Source organism: Tamandua tetradactyla, chromosome 16, assembly GCF_023851605.1.
Source record: "Tamandua tetradactyla isolate mTamTet1 chromosome 16, mTamTet1.pri, whole genome shotgun sequence".
NCBI classification, from domain to species: Eukaryota; Metazoa; Chordata; class Mammalia; order Pilosa; family Myrmecophagidae; genus Tamandua; species Tamandua tetradactyla.
Genome location: NC_135342.1, coordinates 79238378 through 79262992, shown reverse-complemented (window position 1 = coordinate 79262992; position 24615 = coordinate 79238378). Strand labels below are relative to the sequence as shown.

The 24615-nt window shown below is 46.8% G+C and overlaps 1 protein-coding gene across 1 annotated transcript in view; it reads left to right on the top strand.

Moving 5' to 3' along the window:
- Positions 1-15570: 15570 nt before the first annotated feature.
- Positions 15571-24615, top strand: part of COTL1 (coactosin like F-actin binding protein 1) — a 47598-nt gene continuing 38553 nt past the window's right edge. Inside the window, exons 1-2 of the mRNA XM_077133206.1 lie at positions 15571-15700; positions 15880-15962. Coding sequence (XP_076989321.1) covers positions 15624-15700; positions 15880-15962 — 160 coding nt within the window. The 5' untranslated portion in view covers positions 15571-15623. The remainder of the gene's footprint in view (positions 15701-15879; positions 15963-24615) is intronic.

Sequence of the window (24615 nt, the reverse complement as noted above, 5' to 3'; positions counted from 1 at the left end):
CCTCCTCAGCCGCGGGGACCCTGGTTCCTGCCTCTGCCCCTTGGGAGGCAACAGGCCAAGGAGGCCCCTGTGTGTTGGCCCCAGGATGTTGACTTCTCAGAGCAGGGTGGGAGTGCTGGCCCCAGAGCCCACCTGAGCCAAACTCAAATTCCTTCACATCCAGTTGTTTACAATATAGCCAGATGAGCCCACTTTTAGCCATTTAAAGTCTACCTGCCTTGCACAACCCACAAGACTGCCTCCAGCGTCTGCTCGCTTAGGTAAGACGAACCCTAGGCCACGCTGCTGCTGCCCTGTGGCGTTCTCCAGCCCTGAGACCCTGGTCCCTGCAGAGCAATGTCCCCTAGACCGGAATGCCGCTCTCCCAGTTGTCTCTGGCCCCCTGAAGGTGCCAGGCACTGCTGTCCTCTGATAGGGCCCGGCCTCACCACTGCCTCACAAGGTGTCCTGCTGAGAGGGACTTCCCCTCTCAGGCAACCTTGTCCAAACCCAAACAGTGCTCTGTGTGCTACTGCCGTCTCAGGGGCCTCTCTTTTCCTAAAGAAAGGGTGGTGAAAACTCCCACAACTTGCTAGCCCTTGGGTGCCTCAGCATCCCTTGTTGGCTCTTCTGACACAGTTCTGTAAAGAAGCCCTGATTTAACTCCTCTTCGGAATTGCATGTGCTGTGCTTCTGCTTAGTGCTGGCACTCTGACCCTCTGTCCTGAGGAAATTTGGCTTTCAACCCACTTATTGTCATTTCCCAAACTGGCTTCTACAGCTCTCTGCTTTCTACCTCCAGACTGTCAACCCGGAGAACCTGAACCTCTGGTCTCGGGAAGATAAATGTGAACCCACAGCATTACTTGGTAAAAGCATGCCAGACTCTAGAATCAGACCGCTGGGGTTTGAGGCTGGCACAAATTGCTGGGCCTTCGTTTTTTCATCAATAAAATGGGCACAATACTACTGACCCTGCCCATCAGCCTTCAGCAAGGGCGTACCTAGTAGTGTCAGGGCACCAAGGGAATATTTGTTGACTGAAATAATGAATGAATGAATGAATGATTGAATAAAATAAGCTAATGTAAGAGAATTTGTTTGGAAAACTGATAGCGATAGAAAACTGCCTGATTCTTTGTAGGAGGCATCTCTAACTTCTATGTCTAATCAAATTTTTATTTTTAAATATTTATCATTTTTAAAGATGCTCTCTTAATTGACTGCCACATAATTGGCTTCCTGGATGAACAGACCTGCCCTGTGTTGGCTCCAATTGCTGGTCACGGCGCACTGGCCCTCCCCCTGTGCATTTCCTCCTCTATCGTTGACAAATATGCTTGGGGAGAGTTGGTTGTATTTATTCCCACACCTGTTCCTGATAGCTGTATTTATTATTATTATGTGTTTATTTATTTGCCATATAGATTATAATTTCTATTTATTGTATAAGTGTGTGATTTAATTAAATATTACGTAACTTATCGAAGCGTGAGGGTAAAAATAAGAAATTCTGTCTTTATGAAATTGGAAATGAAACTTTGAGAGATTCAATGAAGTTGACTGATTAAAGAAATTGATATTGAATTAGCTGTAGACATTGCGAAGGGGCGGGTGGTGGGAATCAGGAACTCGGGGATGACTCTGCACGTTGATTACTTTCCCGGTGTCTTTAGATTCTCCTGCTACTTTAAAGCTTGGGACGTGGGAAGTTGTGCCGGGAGGGTTTACAAGTGGGTGTACGCGAGAAGAGGGATATAGGACCCATTTCAGGCAGCTCAAAATGTGTGCGCTCACACTTGGATCAAATGCGGTGCATGAGCCATGCAGGAGTTTAAGGTGTCACCTCGCACTAACTGACATCTTCGATTCACAATTAGCCGATTGACCGAAGCCTGGATTTTATAGGATGAGAAGGGTCAGTGTCTAAATTCTCTTTTTCCTCTTTTATTGTATCCATTTCTCTTTTTCTCTTTCTCTGCTATTTTCTTTCTCTGCAATGTCCAAATATAGAACTGAAAGTTTTTAATTTATTATACTTACAGGATTAAATGGGATATTCTCTTATAATTAACTTAAATATTTCTTGACTTATTGCTTGCTGCTATTATGGGCTGCTTGGAGCCACAGAGATGTCTGTTTTAACAAATGCCACAAACAATTGTGGCTTTTAATTTGCTTATTGTCCACATTAATTTCCTCCTGTCTGCAAGTCTCCTTGGCATAATAGTCTCCCGACTCCAGCATTGCAGAAACAATGCTCTGTAACCTGAAATTACATTTTAAATGTCCTAGGGGAAATTACTGCTTAAAGGACTTCTGCCGTCGATTTTTTGTGTTGTTCTTTGTAAACCCAGGGATCCCTATTTCCATGTATTATGTTTACTTCAAGCCTAGCTGTTCTACCAACATATTGCTGCCTGTGAGGAATTTGCAGCCTTTTAAGGGGAAACAGAATAAATAGAGGGTATTTCCAAGGCCAGTTTAAAAATTCAACTGAGGACACAGGGCCCTCTGTGTTACTGAAACTTCTTTGAAATGGCAAAAGCTGAAACTGTAGTTCAGAATGGCATCAGCCATTCTAGGGCAAGAGTGAACTCCCCGGGGACTGCAGGGCTGGAAAGCCAGTGTCACCTAATTGTTTGACACTTGAATCTTTCTATAAAATCCTTGACAAGCTGTTGACCCCTTGCCGTGATGGGGAACTCACTACTTTGCAGAGATGCCCCTGCCATCTCCGCTGGGAAGAACTTTACATTGAACTCGACTCTGTCCCTGCAAGTGGTTTCGTTCTGCCCTCTGGGACGTCATGTGCGAAGACTCTGGAGAGCCGCAGGAGAGCCCCTTGGAAATGGAGGGAGGGCGCCCACCTCCTGCAGCCTCAGCCCCTCACGCCCCAGGCAGCCTCCCGTCCTCTCCCAGCCCTGAGCACTGCCTGGGGCCAGCCGGTCCCTCCTTCAGTCATGATGTCCAGATCAGGACCTGGTTCTCAAAATGTGGTCTGACGGCTCGTGGCACATCCGCTCCCTGCCTCGGGCCCGCTCTGCGCTGGGTGGGTCTGCGGTGGGGGGCTAAGGGCTCCCCCTGGGCTTCCAGACTGCTGGGTCTGGGCAGGAGGTCACTGGTGGGGACTGGACGTGGGGGCAGAATGGGATTTCTACCCCTTCCTTGGACAGGGTCCCGAGCAGCCACACGCCCCTGTGTCTGCGTCCACGGATGAGCCCCAGCCCTGGGCACTAGTAGCTCCCTCCAACCCTGTCTGTCCTCCAGCCCGGAGTGGGGGTAGCGACTCATCTCCTGCTGGGATGAAGGGCTGGGGCGCCTCGTCCATCCCTGTGTGGCCAGGTCTCTGCATCGAATTCTGCTCACACACTTGATGCAGTTTCAGTTTTCCAGAGTGGGCTCCAACACAGCGTGCTGCTTGTAGGAATGCAGCTTCAGATGCTTCAGATTTGCAGGCTGGAGCTTAAAATACCAGCAGCTGTAGTCTACTTTTTAAAAAAATTTTATTGACAAAACCACATAAACACAAACATTAATATATAGACATTGTATACTTGGTGTACAATCAGTGGCTCCCAATATCATCACATAGTTGTATATTCATCACCATGATCATTTCTTAGAACATTTACGTCACTCCACAAAAAGAAATAAAAAGAAAAAACTCATACATACCATACCCCTTACCCCTCCCTCTCACTGACCACTAGTATTTCCATCTACCCATAATTGTAACCTTTGTTCCCCCATTATTTGTTTTCTTAATCCATATTTTTTACTCATCTGTCCATACCCTACATAAAAGGAACATCAGAAACAAGGTTTTCACAATCACATAGTCACATTGTAAATGTTATATCTTCATACAATCATCTTCAAGAAACAAGGCTACTGGAACACAGCTCCACAGCTTCAGTCACTTCCCTCCAGCCACTCTAATACACCTTAAACTAAGAAGGGGATATCTATATAATGCGTAAGAGTAACCTCCAGGATAACCTCTCGACTCTGTTTGGAATCTCTCAGCCACTGACACTTTATTTTGTCTCATTTCTCTCTTCCCCCTTTCGGTCAAGGTGTTTTCAATCCCTTGATGCTGGGGCCCAGCTCATCCTGGGATTTCTGTCCCACGTTGCCAAGGAGATTGTAATATACTTTTAAAAAATAAACTTTTTATTTTGAAATAGTTTCCAACTTACAGGACACTTGCAAAAATAATAGAAAACCCTTACAAAGAACTCCAGTGTTCCCCCACACCCACCCGGACCCCCAGATCCACCAACTTTTAACATTTGTCACAGCTGCCATTTCTTTCTTTCTTCCTTCCTTCCTTTCTCTCTCTCTCTCTCTCCTTCCTTCCTTCCTTCTTTCCTTCCTCCCTTCCTCCTTTCCTCCCTCCCTTCCTTCCTCCCCATCCATTTCAGTGTCAATCTATCCTATTTTCCCAACACTTGAGAGAAGGTTGCATACACTGTGCTCCATGAACAGTTAATATTTCCATGCACATTTCCTAAGACAGAGGTATTCACTCATGTCACCACCTTAAGTACAGTTATCAAGTTCAAGAAATTTAATATCAATAAAAAGCTTACAGTCTATATTTCCGTTTTTTCCAGCAGTCCCAGAAATGTCCTTGTAGGCCTTTTCTCCTCTATGGTATACACTTTTATATGCATCTTCCACATTTAATCCTTAAAAAGCCCCTCATTCCACAGTGAGGGAGCCGGGGCCCAGGAAGGGTGTGGTGGTGCCAGGATTTGGGTGAAAGCTGCTCAGGTTCTTCCCGGTTAGCCCCGCTACTCCGCTTGGTTTGCCCCTTCCTCACTGGCAGCTGAGACCCCAGCCGTGGCACCCCTTCCAGGGTATCCCCACTGGGTTTCTGGAACCTGAGTGGGATTTTCTCCAAGCCGCTCAGAGCTTCCGAGAAAGCCCAACTGGGAGCTCTGTCCAAATCCCCCTCCATTTGGGGCTCCATGTTTTTAGTTTTTAAACGTTCCTGGGGGACTCTTTACAGAAATATGACAATCAGTGAGCTCAGCCCAGAGCGTCTATAAATGTCGTTTTCTATAAATAGGCATCCTGGGTAAGGCACCTGCTTCAGAAGCACAACCACCTTGCTGAGAAAAGCAAGTCTCAGGGCTACGTTTTCTTCCCAGACTCTACTTATAGCAGAGGGAGTAGCCCCAAAGAAAATGTGGAAGCCAGAGCAGTGATCCTAACAATTCTGTACAATTTTTTTTGTAATGGAAGGAAGATAGTACAAGCAAAAATGATGTTTTTAAAAAGCCAATTTCAGTTTTTCTAGTCATCTTGAAGCCCATGTGGCTGAGCTCCCCTGGGTTGACCTCAAAGTTTCCAAACCTTTGCTTCTTGATGTAGTGACCAAGCCCCCGTGCTCAGACAGGCTGGGGTTCAAATGCCGCCCCCCACAATGCCTGGCAGACCATTCCTCCTCTCTGTGCCTCAGTTTCCTCATCCAGATTAAAGGGATAATGACAGCCCCTCCTGGGGTGGCTGTGAGAATTAACAGAGAAAACAGCTGCCCAGCATTTAGCCGTGGCGGCCAGTGCACCGTCCACAAGATACAGGGAGACGTCACCATTACTGATGATGTGGAACTCGGGAGAAGTTTGCTCACCTGGCATGGTGGTGGAGCTCCAAAGAGGAAATGAATGTGGATGAGCTCACACCCACTAGTTTCTGTCCATTTATTGGGTCAGTAACAGATTTAAAAATTTATTTGTGCACTGTCTTATGCCCTTTTCCCGCTTGCTGCCCTCTCACTTCTCCCATGTCACCCAGTTTCCCCTGCCCTAATACTACAGGAGTGGGTCTTAGCCAATCACTCCCCTTTTCCTAAATACCATCTGTCTTGGATCTCTTTTTCCCTCTCTGGCAAATCTTTCTCTTTCTTCTTTGCAGATTCCTTTGCCCTTAATGCTGGAGCTCCCCCCTAGACATCCTTCTTGCATCTGAGAATTCCCCCTGGGCCATCTCTGCCCGTCCCCCATGACCTAGTCACTATCTACAGACCCACGGCATCCGCGTCTGTGTCTTAACCCAGATCTTGAGCCTGGTTTCAGGATTGCAGGCCAGTTGGATGTTGTTTGGGCCTGCTAAAGCTGTCAGAATGCAGTCTCCCAGAAATGGATTGGCTTTTGTACAGGGGATTTAATAAGTTACAAGTAAGTTTACAGTTCCAAGGCTATAAAAATGTCCAAACTAAGGCATCCAGAAAAAGATACCTTGCCTCTGAAGAAAAGCTGCCAGCATTTTTGACACCTCTGCAAGCTGGGAAGTTACATGGCTGGCATCTGCTGTCCTTGCTCCCGGTTCTGTTGTCTTCAGCTTCTGTTTCCAGTGGTTTTCTCTCTAAGTGTCTGTGGGTCCTCACTTAGCTTCTCTGGGGCAAACTCTGGGTTTCATCTCTTAGCTCAGCGTCTCCAAACATCTGTGTCTCGGTTTCATCTTTGCTCTCTGTGTCAGCCCTCAGCTCTCTATGTGTTTTCAGTCTTCTATTCTCTTTACAGAGAACTCCAGTAAAAGGATTAAGAGTTACATCTCCATGGTCCCACCTAATCAAAAGGTCCCCCCAACAATAGGTCTGCCCCCACAAGATTGGAGTAGAAGAACATGGCTTTTCTGGGGTACATTACAGTTTCAAAACAGTGCATTTCACCCTCTGGACCCCCAAAACCATGTTCTTTCCATATACAAAATCCATTCATTCCATCACAATATCACACAATTCTTAAACCATTTTAGTAACAAATACAAATACAATACAAAGTGAAGAACAGTACAAAATCTCATCAAAATCAGTTATAGGTATGGTCTATCTTAAGGCAAAATTCTCCTCTGGCTGTGGATCTGTGAAACTCAGAGCAAGTTATCTGCTTCCAATACAAAAGGAGGGACAGTCTTAGGATAAACATCTCCACTGCCATAGGAAGACGCTGGAAGGGAACATCAGGGGTCACTGGACCCAAACAGGGAAAACTCCATTAGTTTTTGGAGTCTGAGAATAATTTATGCACTGGAGAGAGCAGCAGTCCCACCTTCCCAAGGGCTAATGCAGTGGCCCTGTTCTCTCCGAACACTGGGGTGAGCATTCCAACATGGCCTCATCAGAAGTATCTTTAGAGTCCCTATTTCTACCAAAAATCTCTTCAGAGCAATACAGGTCTTTCCTATTCACCACCTCACAATTTTCCAGAGTCTCCCTCTTAATCCACGTAAAAGCCATTCCAACGTGTTTGGTATTTGCAAACTGCAGCACTGCACTTCTCTGGCACCAAAACCAACACAGATGTCTCCACTTGCATGTCTGCTGCTCAAACTCCACCTGTCCCAAATGGGACTCATCTCTTCTGCTACTTCAATCTATCACCTGCCCAGAAGCCCAGGAATCCTCCTTGGCTTTTTTGTTTTTTCAGTTTGTTATTTATTTGTTTCTGGGGCATGATATCTATTTCTTAACCTGAGTGGTAGTTTGCCTTATAATAGGTCATTAAACTGTACATATTTTTGAAATAACAGCTTTATTGAGATATATCTCACTTACCATAAAATTCATCCCTTTAGCATGTGTAACTCTGCTCTTTAGTAGAGCCCCAGCATTGTAAAACATCACTGCTATCTCATTCTGGAATATTTTCATCACCCAAAAGAAACCCCTTATCCTTTAGCAGTCATGTCCCATTTTCCCTTCCCCCAGACCCTGGCACCCATGAACCTCTGGACATTTCATGAAAATGGAACCATAAAATACGTGACCTTTTGTTGCTGGTTTCTTTCACTGAGCCTTATGTTTTCAAGGTTCACCCATGTTATAGCATGTATCAGTACTTCATTTCTTTTTACAACTGAATAATGTTCCATTGTATGGATAAACCATATTTTGCAGACATTTAAGCTGTTTGCACTTTTTGGGTATTATGAATTATGCTGCTATGAACAAATTTTCTCTTGGTTATAAAACTACAAGTGGAATTTCTGGCTCATACAGCAGCTCTATGCCTAACCTTTGGAGGAATTGCCAGACTGTTTCCTAAAGAGGCTGCTCTGTTCTATAGTCTCCACCAGCGGTGCATGTGGTTCTGGTTTCTCCACACCCTTGCCAACACCTGTTCTTTTTGATTACAGCCATCCTAGTGGGTGTGAAATAGTAACTTATTGTGGTTTTGATTTGCATTTCCCTAGTAACCAATGATGTTGAGCATCTTTTCCTATGCTTATTGGCCATTTGTATATTTTATTTAGAGAGAGGTCTATTCAAATCCTTTGTCCATTTTTAAATTGGGCTATTTGCCTTTTTATTGTTGAGTTGTAAGTTTCTTTACATATTCTGGATATTAGTTACTTATCAGATATATGTTCACAAATATTTTCTTCCATTCTGTAGGTTGTCTTTTCACTTTCTTGATAATGTACTCCAAACTTTCAAATTTTGATTAAGTCCAATTTATCTGTATCTTCTTTTTTGACCTCTGCTTTTGATATCATATCTAAGGAACCATTGCATAATCCAAGGTCATGAAGATTTCCACCTATGTTTTTGTCTAAGAGTTTCAAGGTTTTAGATCTTTCATTTAGGCCATTGGTCCATTTTGAATTAATTTTTTAATATGGTGTGAGGTAGGAACCCACTTCATTATTTTGCATATGGATGAAGTCCAGTTGTCCCAGTGTTATTTATTGAAATCTTTCCGCATGAATTGTCTTGACACCATTGTTGAAAATCTAGTGGCATTGATTTGTGACTTTATTTCTGGACTCTCAATTTTAGTGCATTGATCTATATGCCTATCCCTATCCCAGAACCAGTTCCTTGACTCTTCCCTGTCCCTCACCCGACGTGTGTCCATTCAACAACATGTTGCACATCTTTCTGAGACTGGCACTGAGCTTGGAGCTCGGCATGCAGTGATGAGTGAGACAGACACTGCCCCTGCCCTCATGGGCCCAGCATTCTCCTGGGAGTGGATTGGCAGGAGTGAAGAGATAAGTGAGAGGGTGACTGAGTCCAGAGCATGACTAGTGTTACGGAAAACAAAAGAAGGTTATGGGATAGAGAATGAGCAGTGGAGGTGCAGAGGGGGCTATTTTACATTGGGCTGCTGGGGTCAGCCTTTCCAAGGGGATGACATCTGAGGTCTGAATGAGAAGTCAGCCATGCAGAATTTAGGGTAGGGTATGCCTGGCAAAGAGACAGGATTTACCTGCAGATTAAACTGATGGAGGGTTAGAATTAGGGTGGTGGCTGGCCAAGCAAAGGACAGACTCCAAAAAGTGGTCAAACCTCAAAGAGAAAGATATGTCTGAAAACAACAACAAACAGGACCTGGGGGTCAAACAACCCCCACTTGAATGAATGATTCACAGAGAAGGGTCCAGCCACTGACCCACCCAAACACACTGCCTACCACCAGGCACCACCCTGGAGAGAAGGGAGGGGCAAAGAAGGCCCTGAACAAGGAAGGGGCGGGGGGGGGGGGGTAAGTAAAGCTCATCCAGGAAAGCAAATGGCCCCACACTGCCTCTCACCTCTCGCCTTTCTCACCTCTGTCTTTGCGAGAGTGCCCACATGTCCCCTCACATGTGTTCTCAATAAATTTTCTGCCTGCTTACTTTGTGCCGTACCCTTGAACTCTTTTTTGCAACATGGTCAAGAACCTGGAAGCCGAGATAAGGCAACATAACTGATACACAAAGCAGAGCAGAATTCGAGATGTGCAGTACATCAGGGCCCGAGCTCTGATGGAAGTGTGCCTGAATCTCACCCACTCCTGCACTGCTCAGCCACTGGGACATTACTTCCCCTCCACTGTCCACGTCTCTTCGAATGGGTTTTTCTGGTCTTGGCAGTCCGGAGTGTCCACTCTGAAGTGATTGCCTGTTTCCCCTACTAAGGCTTTAACCCTGTGCGTGCAGGGAGAGCCATTTGTCTAGTTCAAGGGTGCTAACAAGCATTTTTTATCTGTCACGTTTTTATTACTAAGGTTTAAAAATCAGAAAATTTCACCAAGACATCCAGAGCTTTTGTTTTGCTCTTAAAACTGGAAGGTTAAAAAAAAAAGAAAGAAAGAAAGAAAGAAAAAGAAAAAAACAGAAACAAGAAAAAAAACCCCCAAAACTGGAAGGTTTGGCAGTATCGTGCTAGTACCAGTAGCCCCCTTTAGATGTTCTAAAGATGAAACTGAAACACAGAGGGCAGAACAGAGACGATCACCTTTTCCAGAAAAATGTTTCCTTACAAGCTGTCTGCTTGGCTCATTTATATTATTCCTTCTCCTTCTGTAACGTAATGTTTTGAGTAGCTAACGCCTGCCCCCTATAGGCAGTGAGTTTGCAATCCCTGCCTTAGGTAGTTCATAGATTCAGTGCAAGGAATGAATGGATGAATTATTTAATTTGTACCACTCCCCCAATTCTTTTTTTTTCTTTAACTGTTTTTATTGTATAATATATATACAAAGCAAAGAAAGAAAAAAGCAATATTTTTAAAGTACTCTTCAACAAATAATTACAGGACAGATCCCAGAGTTTGTCAAGGCCTACCACATCATCATCTCAGATTTTTCCTTGTAACTACTCCAGAACATTGGAGGCCAGAAGGAATAAATACTTTTTTATCATCGCAATAGTCTTTTTTGTGAAAAATAACATATACACACAAAAAGCAATAAATTCCAAAGCACAGTGCAACAATCAGTTGTAGAACAGATTTCAGAGTTAGGTATGTTAACAATTCCGCAGTTCACTCCTCCAATTCTGAACAACCATAGCACATAGTGTCAAATATTTTGATTTCTCTTAAAGAAGCATGAATTGAATAAGATTGCTGTTTCTATTGTGTGGATCTCAATTTAAACAGATTCTACATGCAGTATTTGTTGGCATGCTTACATACCAAGACACTGGCATTTGTTTTCCTACCTTAGCTGGACAAATTGACCTCAGGGTATGCAAAACCGGGGTTCTTTTAAAAACCAGCCCTTTACATTTTCAGTCCACTAGAGGGCGGCAGCCACAACCAGAAGGAGAATCATCAGTACCTTCTTTGTCATGCCAGGAGTTGTCAACTTCAAACAGAATCCAGGGATTATCCTTGAAATTAATCTTTTGCATTTATGTAGATTTCCCTTTTTAGTTTATGGTATATTAGAGTGGCTGGAGGGAAATACCTGAAACTGCTGAGCTGTGTTCCAGTAGCCTTGATTCTTGAAGATGATTGTATAATGATATAGCTTTTACAATGTGACTGTGTGATTGTGAAAACCTTGGGTCTGATGCTCCTTTTATCCAGGGTATGGACAGATGAATAAAAAAATAAAAATAAATAATGGGGGTTATATAAAGGGTAAAAAATTGGGTAGTTTGAAATACTGGTGGTCAGTGAGAGGAAAGGGTAAGTGGTAAGGGATGCATAAGTTTTTTTTAATTTCTTTTTCTGGAGCGATGCAAATGTTCTAAAAATGATCATGGTGATGAATACACAACTACATGATGATATTGTGAGCCACTGATTGTGCACCATGTATAGCCTGTATATGTGCAAAGATTTATCAATAAAAATGTACTTTTTATTACCAAAAAAAAAAAAGTTATCAACGAGGGTCAAATTCAGGATGGGAGCCTCTTCTCCTTTTGTAATGAAATATTTTGAGTAGATAATGCCTTCTCCCATCTCACCTCCACCCCAGGTACCACTGTTGTTTTTTTTCTTGTGTGCTCCTCCAGAGATTTTTGTGCACATATAAACAAATATCTACTTACACCTCTCCCAGTTTACCCAAAAGCTAGCACCGTATCCTCAGTGTTTGCACCTTGCTTTCTTTGCTGCCTATGCACCTCACAGAACTTTCCATGCCTGCACTCAGAGAGCAATCCTATCCCTGCCATGGCATTCCTGGGTCATTATTTACTCATCCAGTCCCCTACTGGCAGGACCTAATCTTCGGTTAGAAATAATTGTCAATGAATAAACTTGTCCATATTTTGCACGTGTACAAGTGTATTGCAGTGACGATTGTTAGTGTGGGCTGCCCGTTAGAATCCCCTAGGGGCCTCAAAAAATGCTGATTTCCAGGTCACACCTCAGAGACATTGAACAGCTGAGGATGGAACCAGAGCACAGTCTTTGTGAAAGGGTTGAAAAAGCCTTCTTGAAGTCGAGAGGTTATCCTGGAGGTTATTCTTACGCATTAAGTAGATATCACCTTGTTGTTCAAGATGTAGTGGAGAGGCTGGAGGGAATTGCCTGAAAATGTAGTGCTGTGTTCCAGTAGCCATGTTTCTTGATGATGATTGAACAATGATATAGCTTTCACAATGAGACTCTGTGAATGTGAAAACCTTATGTCTGATGCTCCTTTTCGCTACTATATCAACAGAAGAGTAGAACATATGGAATAAAAATAAATAATAGGGGGAACAAATGTTAAAATAAATTCAGTTTGAAATAGTGGTAAATGAAAGCAAGGGGTAAGGGGTATGGTACGTACAATCTTTTTTTTCTCCATTATCATTTTATTTCTTTTTCTGTTGTCCTTTTATTTCTTTTTCTAAATCGATGCAAATGTACTAAGAAATGATGAATATGCAACTATGTGATGATATTAAGAATTACTGATTGTATATGTAGAATGGAATGATATCTAAATGTTTTGTTTGTTAATTTTTTTTTAATTAATAAAAAAAGTTTTAAAAAAAAGGCTTCTTGACCAAAAAGGGGAAGACAGAGGAAACAAGATAAAGTTTCTGTGGCTGAGAGATTTCAAATAGAGCCGAGAGTTCATTCTGGAGGTTATTCTTATGCATTATATAGCTATCCCTTTTCGATTTTTAGTGGATTCGATTAGCTAGAAGGAAACACCTGAAACTGTTGAACTGTGTTCTAGTAGCCTTAATCCTTGAAAACAATTGTATCACGATACAGTGTGACCATGGATTGTGAAAACCTTGTGTCTGATGTTCCCTTTATCCAGACAGTGTACGGACAGATGAGTAAAAAATAAGGACAATAAATAAATAATGGGGAAGGTGGATAAGGGGCCTGGGATGTCTTAGGTGTTCTCTTTTACTGTTATTTTTATTCTTATATGTATATTTATATATTATTTTTGAGTGAAGAAAATGTTCAGAAGTTGATTGTGGTGATGAATGCACAACTATGTGATCATACTGTGAACCACTGATCGTACACTTTGGGTGATTATTTTATATGTGAATATATCTCAATAAAATTACATTTAAAACAATTGCCCAAGGGATTTGATTTTATTGACCCTATAGAAGAAATTGATTAGTAAGAGGGTATATCGACTTGCAGATTTGCCAGATGTGGCCAAATGACCTGCAAGAGACTCATGTGGGCTCACAGCCCCCTGTGACAGAGAGAGGCTCACATCTTCACAGGCTCTCCAGCCAAGTTGGCTCTCAAATCTTTCCATCTTTGCCAATATTAGATTTGGTTAATTTGCATTTTTCCCATTAGGGGTTGGGGGTGAGCATGCTTTCATATGTTTAAGAGTCATTCGATCTGTCTGGTTATACCCTGTGTCCATTTTTCTTTAAAGTTTGCTTCTCTGTATATCAGCAAGATTAGTTCTTTAAGTTGCAAATACTTTTAACTGTTCTGCCTTTTGCCTGAGGTGGGTTTTTTTCTTTCTTTCTTGAAGATGTCTTTTTATATCTTTGAATCTTTTCATCTTTTGCTTTGGGCAAAAGATGGCTTTTGATCAAGGTTAGAAAGGTTTTCCCATTCCAAGGCTATGAAGGAATTTTCACATATTTACTCCTGCACTTTTGTGGCTTCCTTTTTTTTTCTTAACATTTAAATCTTTGATCCTTTTGGGATTTACCGTGGTGAAAGGTATGGCACCTCTGTTTTTCCTTTAATTGGCCAGTTGTCTCATCACCTTTATCAAAGGACAATGGAGGAGCCACTTTAGACTGCATCTAACTGGAATTTCTTTACCTTCGTCTTTTATTTATATGCTTCTACTTTCCTCAAAAATGTGGCTCCATCCCCCTCCCATTTGCTCATCCCTCCGCTGATTGATTCATTCGTTCATTCTTTTGCTTTTTTTTTTTGACTTGCCGCTGCATTGGACATTGTTCTCAACCTCACGGGCTTCCACTAAGGATTTATTTTAATTATTTAATAGTCAATAACAGTGACCTTTTATTGAATGTCAAATACATTTGTTGACATGAATCATTGCAATTGAACCTCAGAACAAGCTTACGGTGTCGGTTCTGCTGTAGTTCCCAATGTGAGGCTTGCTTAAGGTTGCACAGCTGGGAGGTGCCCGCACTGGATGCAATCCCAGCAGTTTGTCTCCAGGGTCTGGCCTTTTACCTGCCTTTACTTGGAAACTGGTATTTGTGAGATGACTGGATGAGGGAATGAATGAATGAAATCAGTGAGGGACTGAGATGAAGACACAGACGAACCAGCTCTGGTTCTCAGAGGGACAAAGAGGGGGAGTTGAGACTTGAATGCAAATGACCAGAGTACAAAGTAAACAGTGATCCCCCAGCATCCTGGAAGCTGTCCACAAGCTTAATTCTTCCCAGTTCCTCCCCATCTAGAAACCATGGATCCAACACTGGGGTGGGGCCCGTGGCCAGCTTGTCTCCTCTGATCTGAGGCATTACATCACCGGCTAGGAGGGCCCCTGTGGAGCTGTGCACTCAGCAGCCTTGGGGATAAAGGAGGGGGGAGGGAGAGAGAATAAGGGAGGAGGAGGGAGGAAGGGGTAAGGAGGAGGGAAAAGGGGGTAGGGAGGAGGGAGACACAAGGAGAGGAAGGAAAGGGAGAGGGGAGAGGGGAGGGAAAGGAGGGAGGGTAAGAGATAGGGAGGAAGTGGAAGACAGGAGAGAGAAAGATGAACTGGGAAGGAGATAATAGGGAAGAGGGGGAATTGAGAGGGAGAAGGGATTTGGGGAGGGAAGACAAGAGAAAAGGAGGGAAGAGTGGGAGGACAGAAGAGGGAGGAGGGGGCAGCAAGGACGAGAAGCACGGATGAGGGAGAGGAAAGAGGAGGAGGAAGAAGGTATTAGGGAAGTGGAAGAAGAAAGGAGGGGAGGAGGGTGAAGAAAGGAGGAGGAGGAATGGGGAGTACGACAGAAGAGAGTATAGGGAGGCGGCAGAGGGGGTTGGGGGTGGGATAAGCCCAGGTGGGGAGGGAGGAGGTGAGAGGGAGGGGGTAAAGGGAGGGAAAAGGGGAAGGGGGAAGGGAGAGGGGCAGGAGGGAGTAGTGGGAGCGAGGAGGGGTTAGGGGAAGTAGGAGCAGAAGGCGGGGGAGGGAGAGGAGAGAGGGGTGGGGGCCTGAAGCAGGGAAGGAAGAGGGCGGAGAGAGCCCCTCCTTCAGCCCCCCACCAGGGCTGGGATTGGCCGCCGGCGAGGGCGGACGCCCCGCCCCCGCGGCGCCGGGGCCAATGGCCGCGAGGGGGCGGGGCGGGCTGCGGTCTGAGGGGCCCCGCGCGCACGCGTCCCGCAGTCTCAGAGGCCGCCGCGCTCGGACCCCGCCGCCCGCCGTCGCTGTCGCTGTCGCTGTCGCCGCCGCCCCGCCCGCCCGCCCGCCGCGCTTCTGACCCCTGCGGCCGGCCCGGGGCGCGCTCGGTCCGCGGCAATGGCCACGAGGATCGACAAGGAGGCCTGCCGCGCGGCGTACAACCTGGTGCGCGACGACGGCTCGGCGGTCATCTGGTGAGAACCGGTCCCCCGCGCCCCGCGCCCCGCGCCCGCTGCTCCTCTCCCGGACCCCGGCACAGCCGGCGCGCGCCGCGGCGTGGCCAGCCTCGCTCACGTTTTCCTGCCGGAAGCCCTGCACCCTGCAGCAACCAACGCTGATGTGTCCTTGTGTTCTTTTCTTCTCCCCATCCAAGGGTGACTTTTAAGTACGACGGCCCCACCATCGTGCCCGGGGAGCAGGGAGCGGAGTATCAGGACTTCCTCCAGCAGTGCACCGGTAGGGAGCGCGCCGTCCGCGCGGGGTTGCCGGCCAAAGCCGGGGGAGGAGCCCGGGGCACCTGGGGCGCCTCAGGCGCTGGGACGGGGAGGAACCGGATTGGAACGGTTTAAAGGCCTGTCAGGCCTCTCCCCTCTACGCAGTGGGGGCAGCTAAGGTGACCCCCTGGCCACCTGGCCACCTGGCTTCTGCAGCCCCCTCTCCAGGCCACCACCCGCCCTTGCCCTTTGGTTCCCCGGTTTCCACGATCAGCTCGTGCAGTTCCAGTCTTCACCAGTCTGCCCCTCTCCACTTGGTCCCTGGATCGGTCATTTGAGCCAAAATAAAAACAACCCAGGGCTGCACAAGCCTTTTTTCCCTTACAGCCAAGGTCTGGCCACGTGCTGATTCTATATGTGGTCTTTGCATTTGAAGACTGCGGAGCCACTTACAAAGAGTACACACTAGATAATTCTGCTTGTGTGAAATTCTAGAAAAGACAAAGCCAATCTGGGGTGCAAAAATGTGGGACTATGCGTTACCTTTCACACACCAGGAGGCTGGGAGAACTGTCCCATCGTTTGAGCTGGGAGGTGGTTACACAGGTGGTTTACACATGCAGAAAATCAAGCTGTGTGTTTAAGATGATTGTGCTTCAGGCACTTCCCTGCCGAGTGGATCCATTAAAAGAAAGCACTCCTGGCGAGTATGAATGTGAGTGCCCCAGTGGAGGCAAAAGTCGCAGCCACCCAGGCAGCACCAAGAGCTGAGAACCCAGCTCTCCCGGGGTCTTACTTTGGAGGCAGAAATTTTCAGACAAAGGCAGCCCAGCCTGGTAGGTAGGGCGTGGACGCTGAAGCCAAATGGCCTGGGTTTGAATCCCAGAGAGGCTGCTTCCTAGATGTGCGGCTTTGGCCTCTGGGGACCTCGGTTTCCTCATCTGTCATCTCCCGGAGGGGGGTGGGGGCGGGGGGATGTGACGATGGCTGAGTCAGTGTGTGCAAAATGCCCGGAGCAGTGCCTGCCCCAAGCTGCAAGAGCTTTTGTGAAATAGAGTACAAAGTTGTGCCAGGGACCATGTAGCTGCTTCTTTAATCAATGGATGTTTCACATTTGATTCACTTCACAGGACATTTATGAAGTGCCTGCTATGGGCTGGAAGTACTACTTTTTTTTTTTCAAGTGCTCACCATAAAATTTCTCCCAGGAGCTGCCTCTAGACATTTATTCATTGCTTTTGCAAAAGATTAGGCTTAAAATATTGGAGTGTAGAGGCCCAACGTTTAATAAGGGTTTCACCGGGTGGGGCTGAGAGACCGGCACTCCTTCCGCCACGGCGGCCAGTGCTTTCGCCAGTGGAGTGCGCGTGGACTCGGAACTTCTCCCCCTGATTCGGTGCACAACCGGGACATCCAGCCACGGTTTTGCTTTGCCGGCTTGGCGCTCTCTGAGGCTCTGCCCGGCAGCCAGCTTCCCTCCTCCCTGAGCTGGGGCTGAGGAGCCGCCAAGCAGTTTCTTATCCACCCCCCCCCACCGCCCCCACTGGTCACCCACCACGCCCCTCCCCCATCACGTTGGCCTCGCCTCCGGAGCTATTGTTCTCTCCGCCAAGTAGGAGAAGCCGCCGAGGAGGAAAGAGCATCCTGTCTGCGGGCTTCCTTCCTCCCGCTGGCTGGGCTGGGCTGGGCGGGTTGCTGCTGACCCTTCCCGGTGGGGATGGGGTGGGGAGCCTGGCACAGCCGGGAACTAAAACGCTCTCCCTGCTGCTTGTTGATCCTTCTGTCTGGGCCGTGGGATCCGCAGCCTCCGTCTGCTTCAGCTGGAAGTCGGCTTTCCTTCCCCTCCATCTGCTCGAAGAACGGGTAGGCAGTTATGGTGCATGCGTCTCTTCTCATTTCCCTCGGAAAAGCTTGTCCCTTCCTACTGCTGCGTCCTCCTGACTCGATTAGGAAGCCCATGCAGCGCTTATTCCATACCAGTCACTGCGCTCCACGGCCCTGTGCGGCAGCTGCTGAGATTGCTCTCCTCCAGATGAGGAAACTGAGGCACAGAGAGGTTAAGTGACCTGCCCCAGATCACACAGCTGGGACTTGACCTTGGTGGATAGGCCCGGAAACATTTTCCCCACCCCCCACTTCCTGGGCTCTTTTCCGTGGGGCAGTGATCTGGCTTCTCAGTTCTGCCCTGGGACACTCTTCCATCCGGTTTCAGGGGCTTGTGGAACTGTTTGCAGGTCACAGGCAGGTTTGCTCACCTGTGTGATGAAAGCAGGGCTCTTTGTGGTGATGAAGACATAAACCCCCTCTGGCACCCAGTGACTGTGAGGTGACCCTGGAGGGCCCCAGAAGGCACCCTTTTCCCTCCTCCAGCCACTCCAGGCCCCACTTCCTCCCCGGCTCCCCTTTCTGGCACCCCCACCTCAGGCATTCGCTGCTGAAACACGCTCCTTGCCCGCTCCTCTCCCCTCAGGCTGCTGGCTCTCTTCCCCTGCAGCTTCTGCAGCTTTCTGCTTCTAGCCGCTGTCCTCCCGCCCTCCTCCCGCCCTCCTCCCGCCCTCCTCCCGCCCTCCTCTCGCCCTCCTCCCGCCCTCCTCCGCCCTCCTCCCGCCCTCCTCTGCCTCTTCAGCCCCCCCCCCCCCCCCCCCCCCCCGGCTGGCCTGCTTCTTCTCTGGGTCTGTTTTCTGGAAAGTCCCCAACAGTGGCCATGCCTTCATCTTCTCTTTCCTTCTGCAGGCTCCTGTGCCCCAAGCTCTCTCTGCCCCTGGCCCGGGCACCCCGCTGCCCTCCTCCCGTCCTGGCCGCTCCATCACTGCCTCTGCCCTGGCTTCTTAGCCTGTGGCTCAGGACACCCGTGCTTGTCAGGGATCTTGCAGGTGCAAACGAGAGAACCCAATCAGATCGGCTTGAAGATTGGCAATCTGGTGCTTACATGGAGTGGGGACTCCATACCAGACTCCCTGCAGATATGGCTACTCAAACTCGAAACCGCCTCCCTGCATCCCTTGGTTCTGCCTTTATTTCCCTTCTCTTTGGGCAGAGGCAGAGCGGTCTCCCTGAGTGGTGATACAGCTTGAGCTTCCGGGCCTCGGGCAGAGCCTATCCCAATGGAGAAGGAGCCCCTTTGCCAGTGATTTGAGCAGAGGTGCCAGTCCTACTCTTTGGCCTAGTTGGGGACATTTGCCCATCCCTAAACTAAATATTGGGTATCTGGTTGGTCAGGCCTGGATCCCTTGAGCTAAGGGCAAGGTCAGCCCCACCCAAACCAGCATACTGAGTGGGGGAGGGTGGCTTCCTGAAGGAAGTATGGGGCATAGCATCTAGAAGGGGCAAACCAAAAACTACATGTCCATTGTCCCTCAGCCCCTTTGTTCTATTCCTCTTTACTGTCACAGTCCCTTAACTCATGTTGTTTCTATTGTATACTATGTTCTGGGAATACATTTTCCTAAAGCATCCCCTAAGTCATTTCTCTGCTCATTAACCTTCTATGGCTCCCCTTTGCCCATTGACTTAAGCACAGGCTGACCTGATTGTCATTCCAGATTGTCTTCAGTTTGTCCCCACCCACACTCCTGCCCAGTGGCTCCCTTCTTTGTGTACCTCCAGCTGACACCGTTTAACTGACCCTGAGCTTCTCCATCACTTCCAGCCTTGGTGCCTTTGGTTTTGGGGTGTCCTCTACCCCTTCAGGAATTCCTTTTCCTGCCTCAGCTCATGGAAACCACCCTACCTGCCTAGAATCCCACACTCACCCAGCCTAGTGCAGTCCCTTTTTTTTTTGACTGTCAGAATACACTGCTCCTCTTAAAAATCAGAGAAGCTCTAGGTTCACATTCCACTCCTCACTGGGCAACCTTGGACAAATACATCCCCTTCTCTGTGCCTCAACTTCCTGGGCTGTAAAATGGGGGTCCTGGCATTGCCTACCTCTGAGGGTGACTGGGAAGATTAACTGAAAGCACAGGCCCCTGTTGCATGTTGGCTGTCATTACTATTACTTTTTATGTTATTGGTTTTGTAGCAGCTGTGTCATTTTGCCTTCTGTTCCAAAGCATTTCGGTGCACTGCATGCCTCTGGTCAGGTGCAGTAGATGCTCATCCCCAGGTGAGCCCACAGTGGGTACTCGATCTCAGGTTAGAACCCTGGTCAGCACTCAGTCGTCTGTTTGCCCCAGATCAGCACACTGTACGCACTTAGTCCCAGGTTGGCACTCCAGTTCAGCATGCAGTAGACATTTGCTGGCACATAGTAGGTGTTCAGTAAATGGTAAGAGGGAATATGGCATGGTGATTAAGGGTTTGGGCTAGTGAGACTGCCTGGGCTCAAATAGCTGCCAGATTTGTGTGAACTGGAGCAGGTGAGTTACCCCTGGAAATCGTTCTACTGTATCTGTGGTCATCGGAAGCTTCTGGAAGCGACATAATAAGTGCTCCAAACATTTAATTATTGTGGAATTGAATTGATGCCGAGGATGCCGTTTGAGAGCAGCAGAAAGGTGAGAGGGTGAAGAGAAGGCAGGGAGGAATAGAGTGATTAGTTGGGCCCCAGGGTCCCAGGCTCACCCAGCCGAGCCAGGGTGAGTCAGGAACCTGGGATGGGTGGCCTGGGGCTCAGCTGGCAAAGGTGGCAGGAAGGGCACCATTTGCCAGAACGACTGGGCACGTGGTCCCCTGCTGTCAGCAGAAAAGGGCTTACAAACCATGCATCCATGACCAGGCAGAGGCTCGGGCTGTCTGAAATCATATTTTGCTTTTGTACAGACAAGTGAAACTTGCTCATTGTAGATAATTCAGAAACAAAGACTAAGCAAAAGGAAGGGACTAAGAAGCAGATAGTTTGCCACTCAAAGACTCATTCATTCATTTGTTCATTCATTCATTCATTCCTTCTTTCATGCAATGTATTGGGCAGGGTGTCTACTCTGTGCTGCACCATTCTAAAAGCTTTGGGTAATTGTAGCAATAGAAAGGCCCTGTCCTCATGGAGGTTCTGGTGGTTATCACCAAGAAGGAAGCACTGTTCTCATTTTTTATCGATATTCTTCAGATATTTTACTATATGTACTTTTCTGCTACTACTTGGTACTATTTTAGTCAACTTTAGGGGCTCTAGCTCCAGAGCATCTTTCATGGCTTCTACTTTCCCTTTGCAGCACCTTTTAAAATGGCAACATAGTGTTCTCTTGTATAAATGCAACATTGTTTAACCAATCTTCTATTGATTGGTCCCAAGTACTGTGTTGGAAGCAGTTTTATTTTGGAAAGAACCCAGGCGTCTGGGAATGAATCCAGTTTGTGGTTGGTACAGATTGGAGAGGCAATAATACAGAGCAGTTAGGAAGCACTGGTTGAGGCCCAGTGGGCTGGAGCTCTCACTGCCTTCAGAAAGTCTCCCGGAGTCTCTGCTTCCTCATCTGCAAGGTGAGGATAATAAATGCACATAATTTGCGGCCTATTGTGAGGATAAATTGACTCGATACATATCAAGCTTGTTGGGCAACAGCATGGTATAGAGTAAGTGCTCAATAAATATGGTTATTATTAATGCCTTCACATTGATAGGCAGGTTTAAATAAGCTTGATGTCTGGGGCGGTTACCAGGAAAGGTGCATTCATATGGGTGGTACCAGCAGTGAAGCTTGGTTTGGGGTCACAGATGCCCTGTGACCTTAGGTGGGTGGCAATCTGGAAGCAGATGATACTCCCATAATGCTCTGCTCAGCTTGGAGTGTTCCCATGATGCTCTGCTCAGCCTGGAGTATTCCCATGATGCTCTGCTCAGCCTGGAGTGTTCCCACGATGCTCTGCTCAGCCTGGAGTGTTCCCATGATGCTCTGCCCAGCTTGGAGTATTCCCACGATGCTCTGCTCAGCCTGGAGTGTTCCCATGATGCTCTGTTCGGCTTCATCGTTGGAGTAGGGACTGGCTTTTTGTCTTTCCAGCATCTCATCCTTCGGGGAACCTCTCCTTCCCTTTTCATAATAATCCAGCTCAGCTGATGTATTTCTGGTGGGGCTGAGCCTGTCCCTCCCCTCTGGGTGGGCATCCGACCTAGACCTCTGCTACCTGATGGCTTCAGGTTTGGGGCCATGACTCAAGTCAGGCCGCTCAGACTTGCCTGTGGGACTTTGGACAGAGTTGTTGGGGAAAGCGGCCTTTCCTCCTTCCCTGGGGTTAAGACCTATAGTAATAGTGAAGGCTTGGGGGTTCACAAGGCCCAGTTGCTGTTAGAACTCAGGGGGTGGGGATGTGGCTTGACCCTTGGACCCAGCCAAGCCTGAAACTCGTTCCTTAGATTATTTGCTCCGTGAGTCAATAAATCCTTTTTTTTTTTTAATTTCCCGTTAGCCAGTTTGAGTGAGTTCTCTATCATTTGCATTTGAAAGAGTCCTCGCGTAGTCCCTATGTTAGACCGTCTGCAACAAGTCCAAAGAGGATCAAACCATCTCACGTGAGAAACAACTGAGGGAAAATGGGTATGTTTACCCTGGAGGAGAGACACCTGGAGAGGACCTGCGTGTTGTCTGCGGGTGTTTGAAGGGCTGTGGGTGGCGTGGGCTTCAGCGTTCCCACCCTACCCCCACCCGGGTGGTAGAAGAAAACCAGACAGAAATCACAGAGAGAGCTTTTGGGTTGACCTGAGGGGAAGAATCGTCCTCAAGTTAGAATGGGGAGCTGAGCCCGCAGCGGCTGCCCACCACTTGGCATAGACTCAAAAAGGGGCTCAGAGGGGTCAGCCTGGCTGGGGCTTGCCTTCTCTGGTCTGCTCTGTGCCCGGGCAGAGTGACAGCATGCATTAGCTCAGGCCTGGGGAAAGCCCACCTCTAGGGTGGGGTCAGCCCCACCTGGATGACGGACGGAGGATGGCAGAGGGTAGTCCCTCAGGAAAACCAGGGTGTGGTTACCAAAAGAAAGGGCGTGGGAAGCTGAGGAGACAAGTGCAGCAGCTGCCCGTGGTGGCGGCATGTGGAGCTTCACGTCTCAGGGTTGGCAGCCTGCTCATTGTGCTGTCTGCACTTTGGTGGTTTTTCCTAGCTGCACATACACATGGATTTCAGAAATTTGGGGAGAAGGAAAAGAGAAAAAGTACCCAGTGGGTCTAAGGGAACATGAAGTTGGAAAGTTGGTTTTTGCTTTTTTTTATTATTATGACTAGTCAATGTTAAACACTTGAAGCATATGGAAGCCGTTGCTTGTGAAGTCATTTGTGTACTCTAGGGGCAGGCGACGTTTAGTTCGTTGCTATATATGAGTACAGATTTTCTTCCTGATCTGAAGTTTTCTTTCCTTTTTTTTTTTTTGACCAGAGTCATAATAGTGAAATCATACTGTATCTATCCTTTTATATCCGGCTTATTTCACTCAGCATTATATCCTCTAGGTTCATCCACATTGTCTTATGCTTCAGGACATCATTTCATTTTACTGCTGCATAATATTCCATCGTATGTGTATATCACATTTTGTTAATCCACTTGTCTGTTGATGGACACTTGGATTATTTCCATCTTTTGGGAATTGTGAATAATGCTGCTATGAACAAGGGTGTGCAAATATCTGTTCACGTCACTTTCAGCTCTTCAGGGTATGTACCTAATATTGGTTTTGCTGGTTCCTAGGGGCAACTTGGTCATTAGTTTTCCAAGCAACTGCCAAACTGTCTTCCACAGCTACTGTACCATTATACATTCCCATCCACTGTGAGTAAGTCTTTCAGTTTCTCCACATCCTCTCCAGTGGTTTTTATTTGCTTAATAGCAGCCATTGTTAGAGATGTGAGGTGATATCTCATTGTAGTTTTGATTTGCATTTTCCTTATAGCTAATGAAGATGAGCATCTCTTCATGTGCTTTTTAGCCATTTGTATTTGCTCTTCAGAAAAATGTCTGTTCATATCTTTTGCCCATTTTGTAATCAGGTGGTTTTTTTTTTTTTTGCTGTTGTATAATTTTTTTATATATACAGGACATCAAACCTTTATCCTGTATGTGGTTACCAAATATTTTCTCCCATTGAGTTGGCTGGCTCTTCACCTTTTTGACAAAGTCCTTCTGAGGCCCAAGAAGCTTTTGATTCTGAGGAGTTCCCCTTTATATATTTTTTCTTTTGGTGTAAAGTTCAAGAAGCTACCTCCTATTACTAGGTCTTGAAGATATTTCCCTATATTTTTTTTCATAGGGGTTTTATGGTATTGGCATTATGTTTAGTACTTTGATCAATTTCGAGTTAATTTTTGTATAGGGTGTAAGGTAGGAAACCTCTTTCATTCTTTTGGCTATTGACATCCAGTTCTCCCATGCCCATTTATTGAAAAGATTTTGTCCCAGTTCAGTGGATTTGGGGGCCTTGTTGAAGATCAGTTGACCATAGATTTAGTGGTCTGTTTCCATACTCTCGATTCAATTCCATTTGTTGATACTTCTATCTTTGTGCCAGTACCATGCTGTTTGACCAATGAGCTTTAAAATCAGCAAGGGTTAGTCCTCCCGCTTAAGTTTTTTAGGGTATTTTAACTATTAGAGGTTTCTTTCCATGCCAAATTTAATAACTAGTTTTTCCAAATCTTCGAAATAGGTTGTTGGAGTTTTGATTGCTATTGCATTGAATCTGTGGGTCAGTTTGGATATTGACACCCTCACAACCTTCAACCTTCCCATCCATGAACATGGAATAGT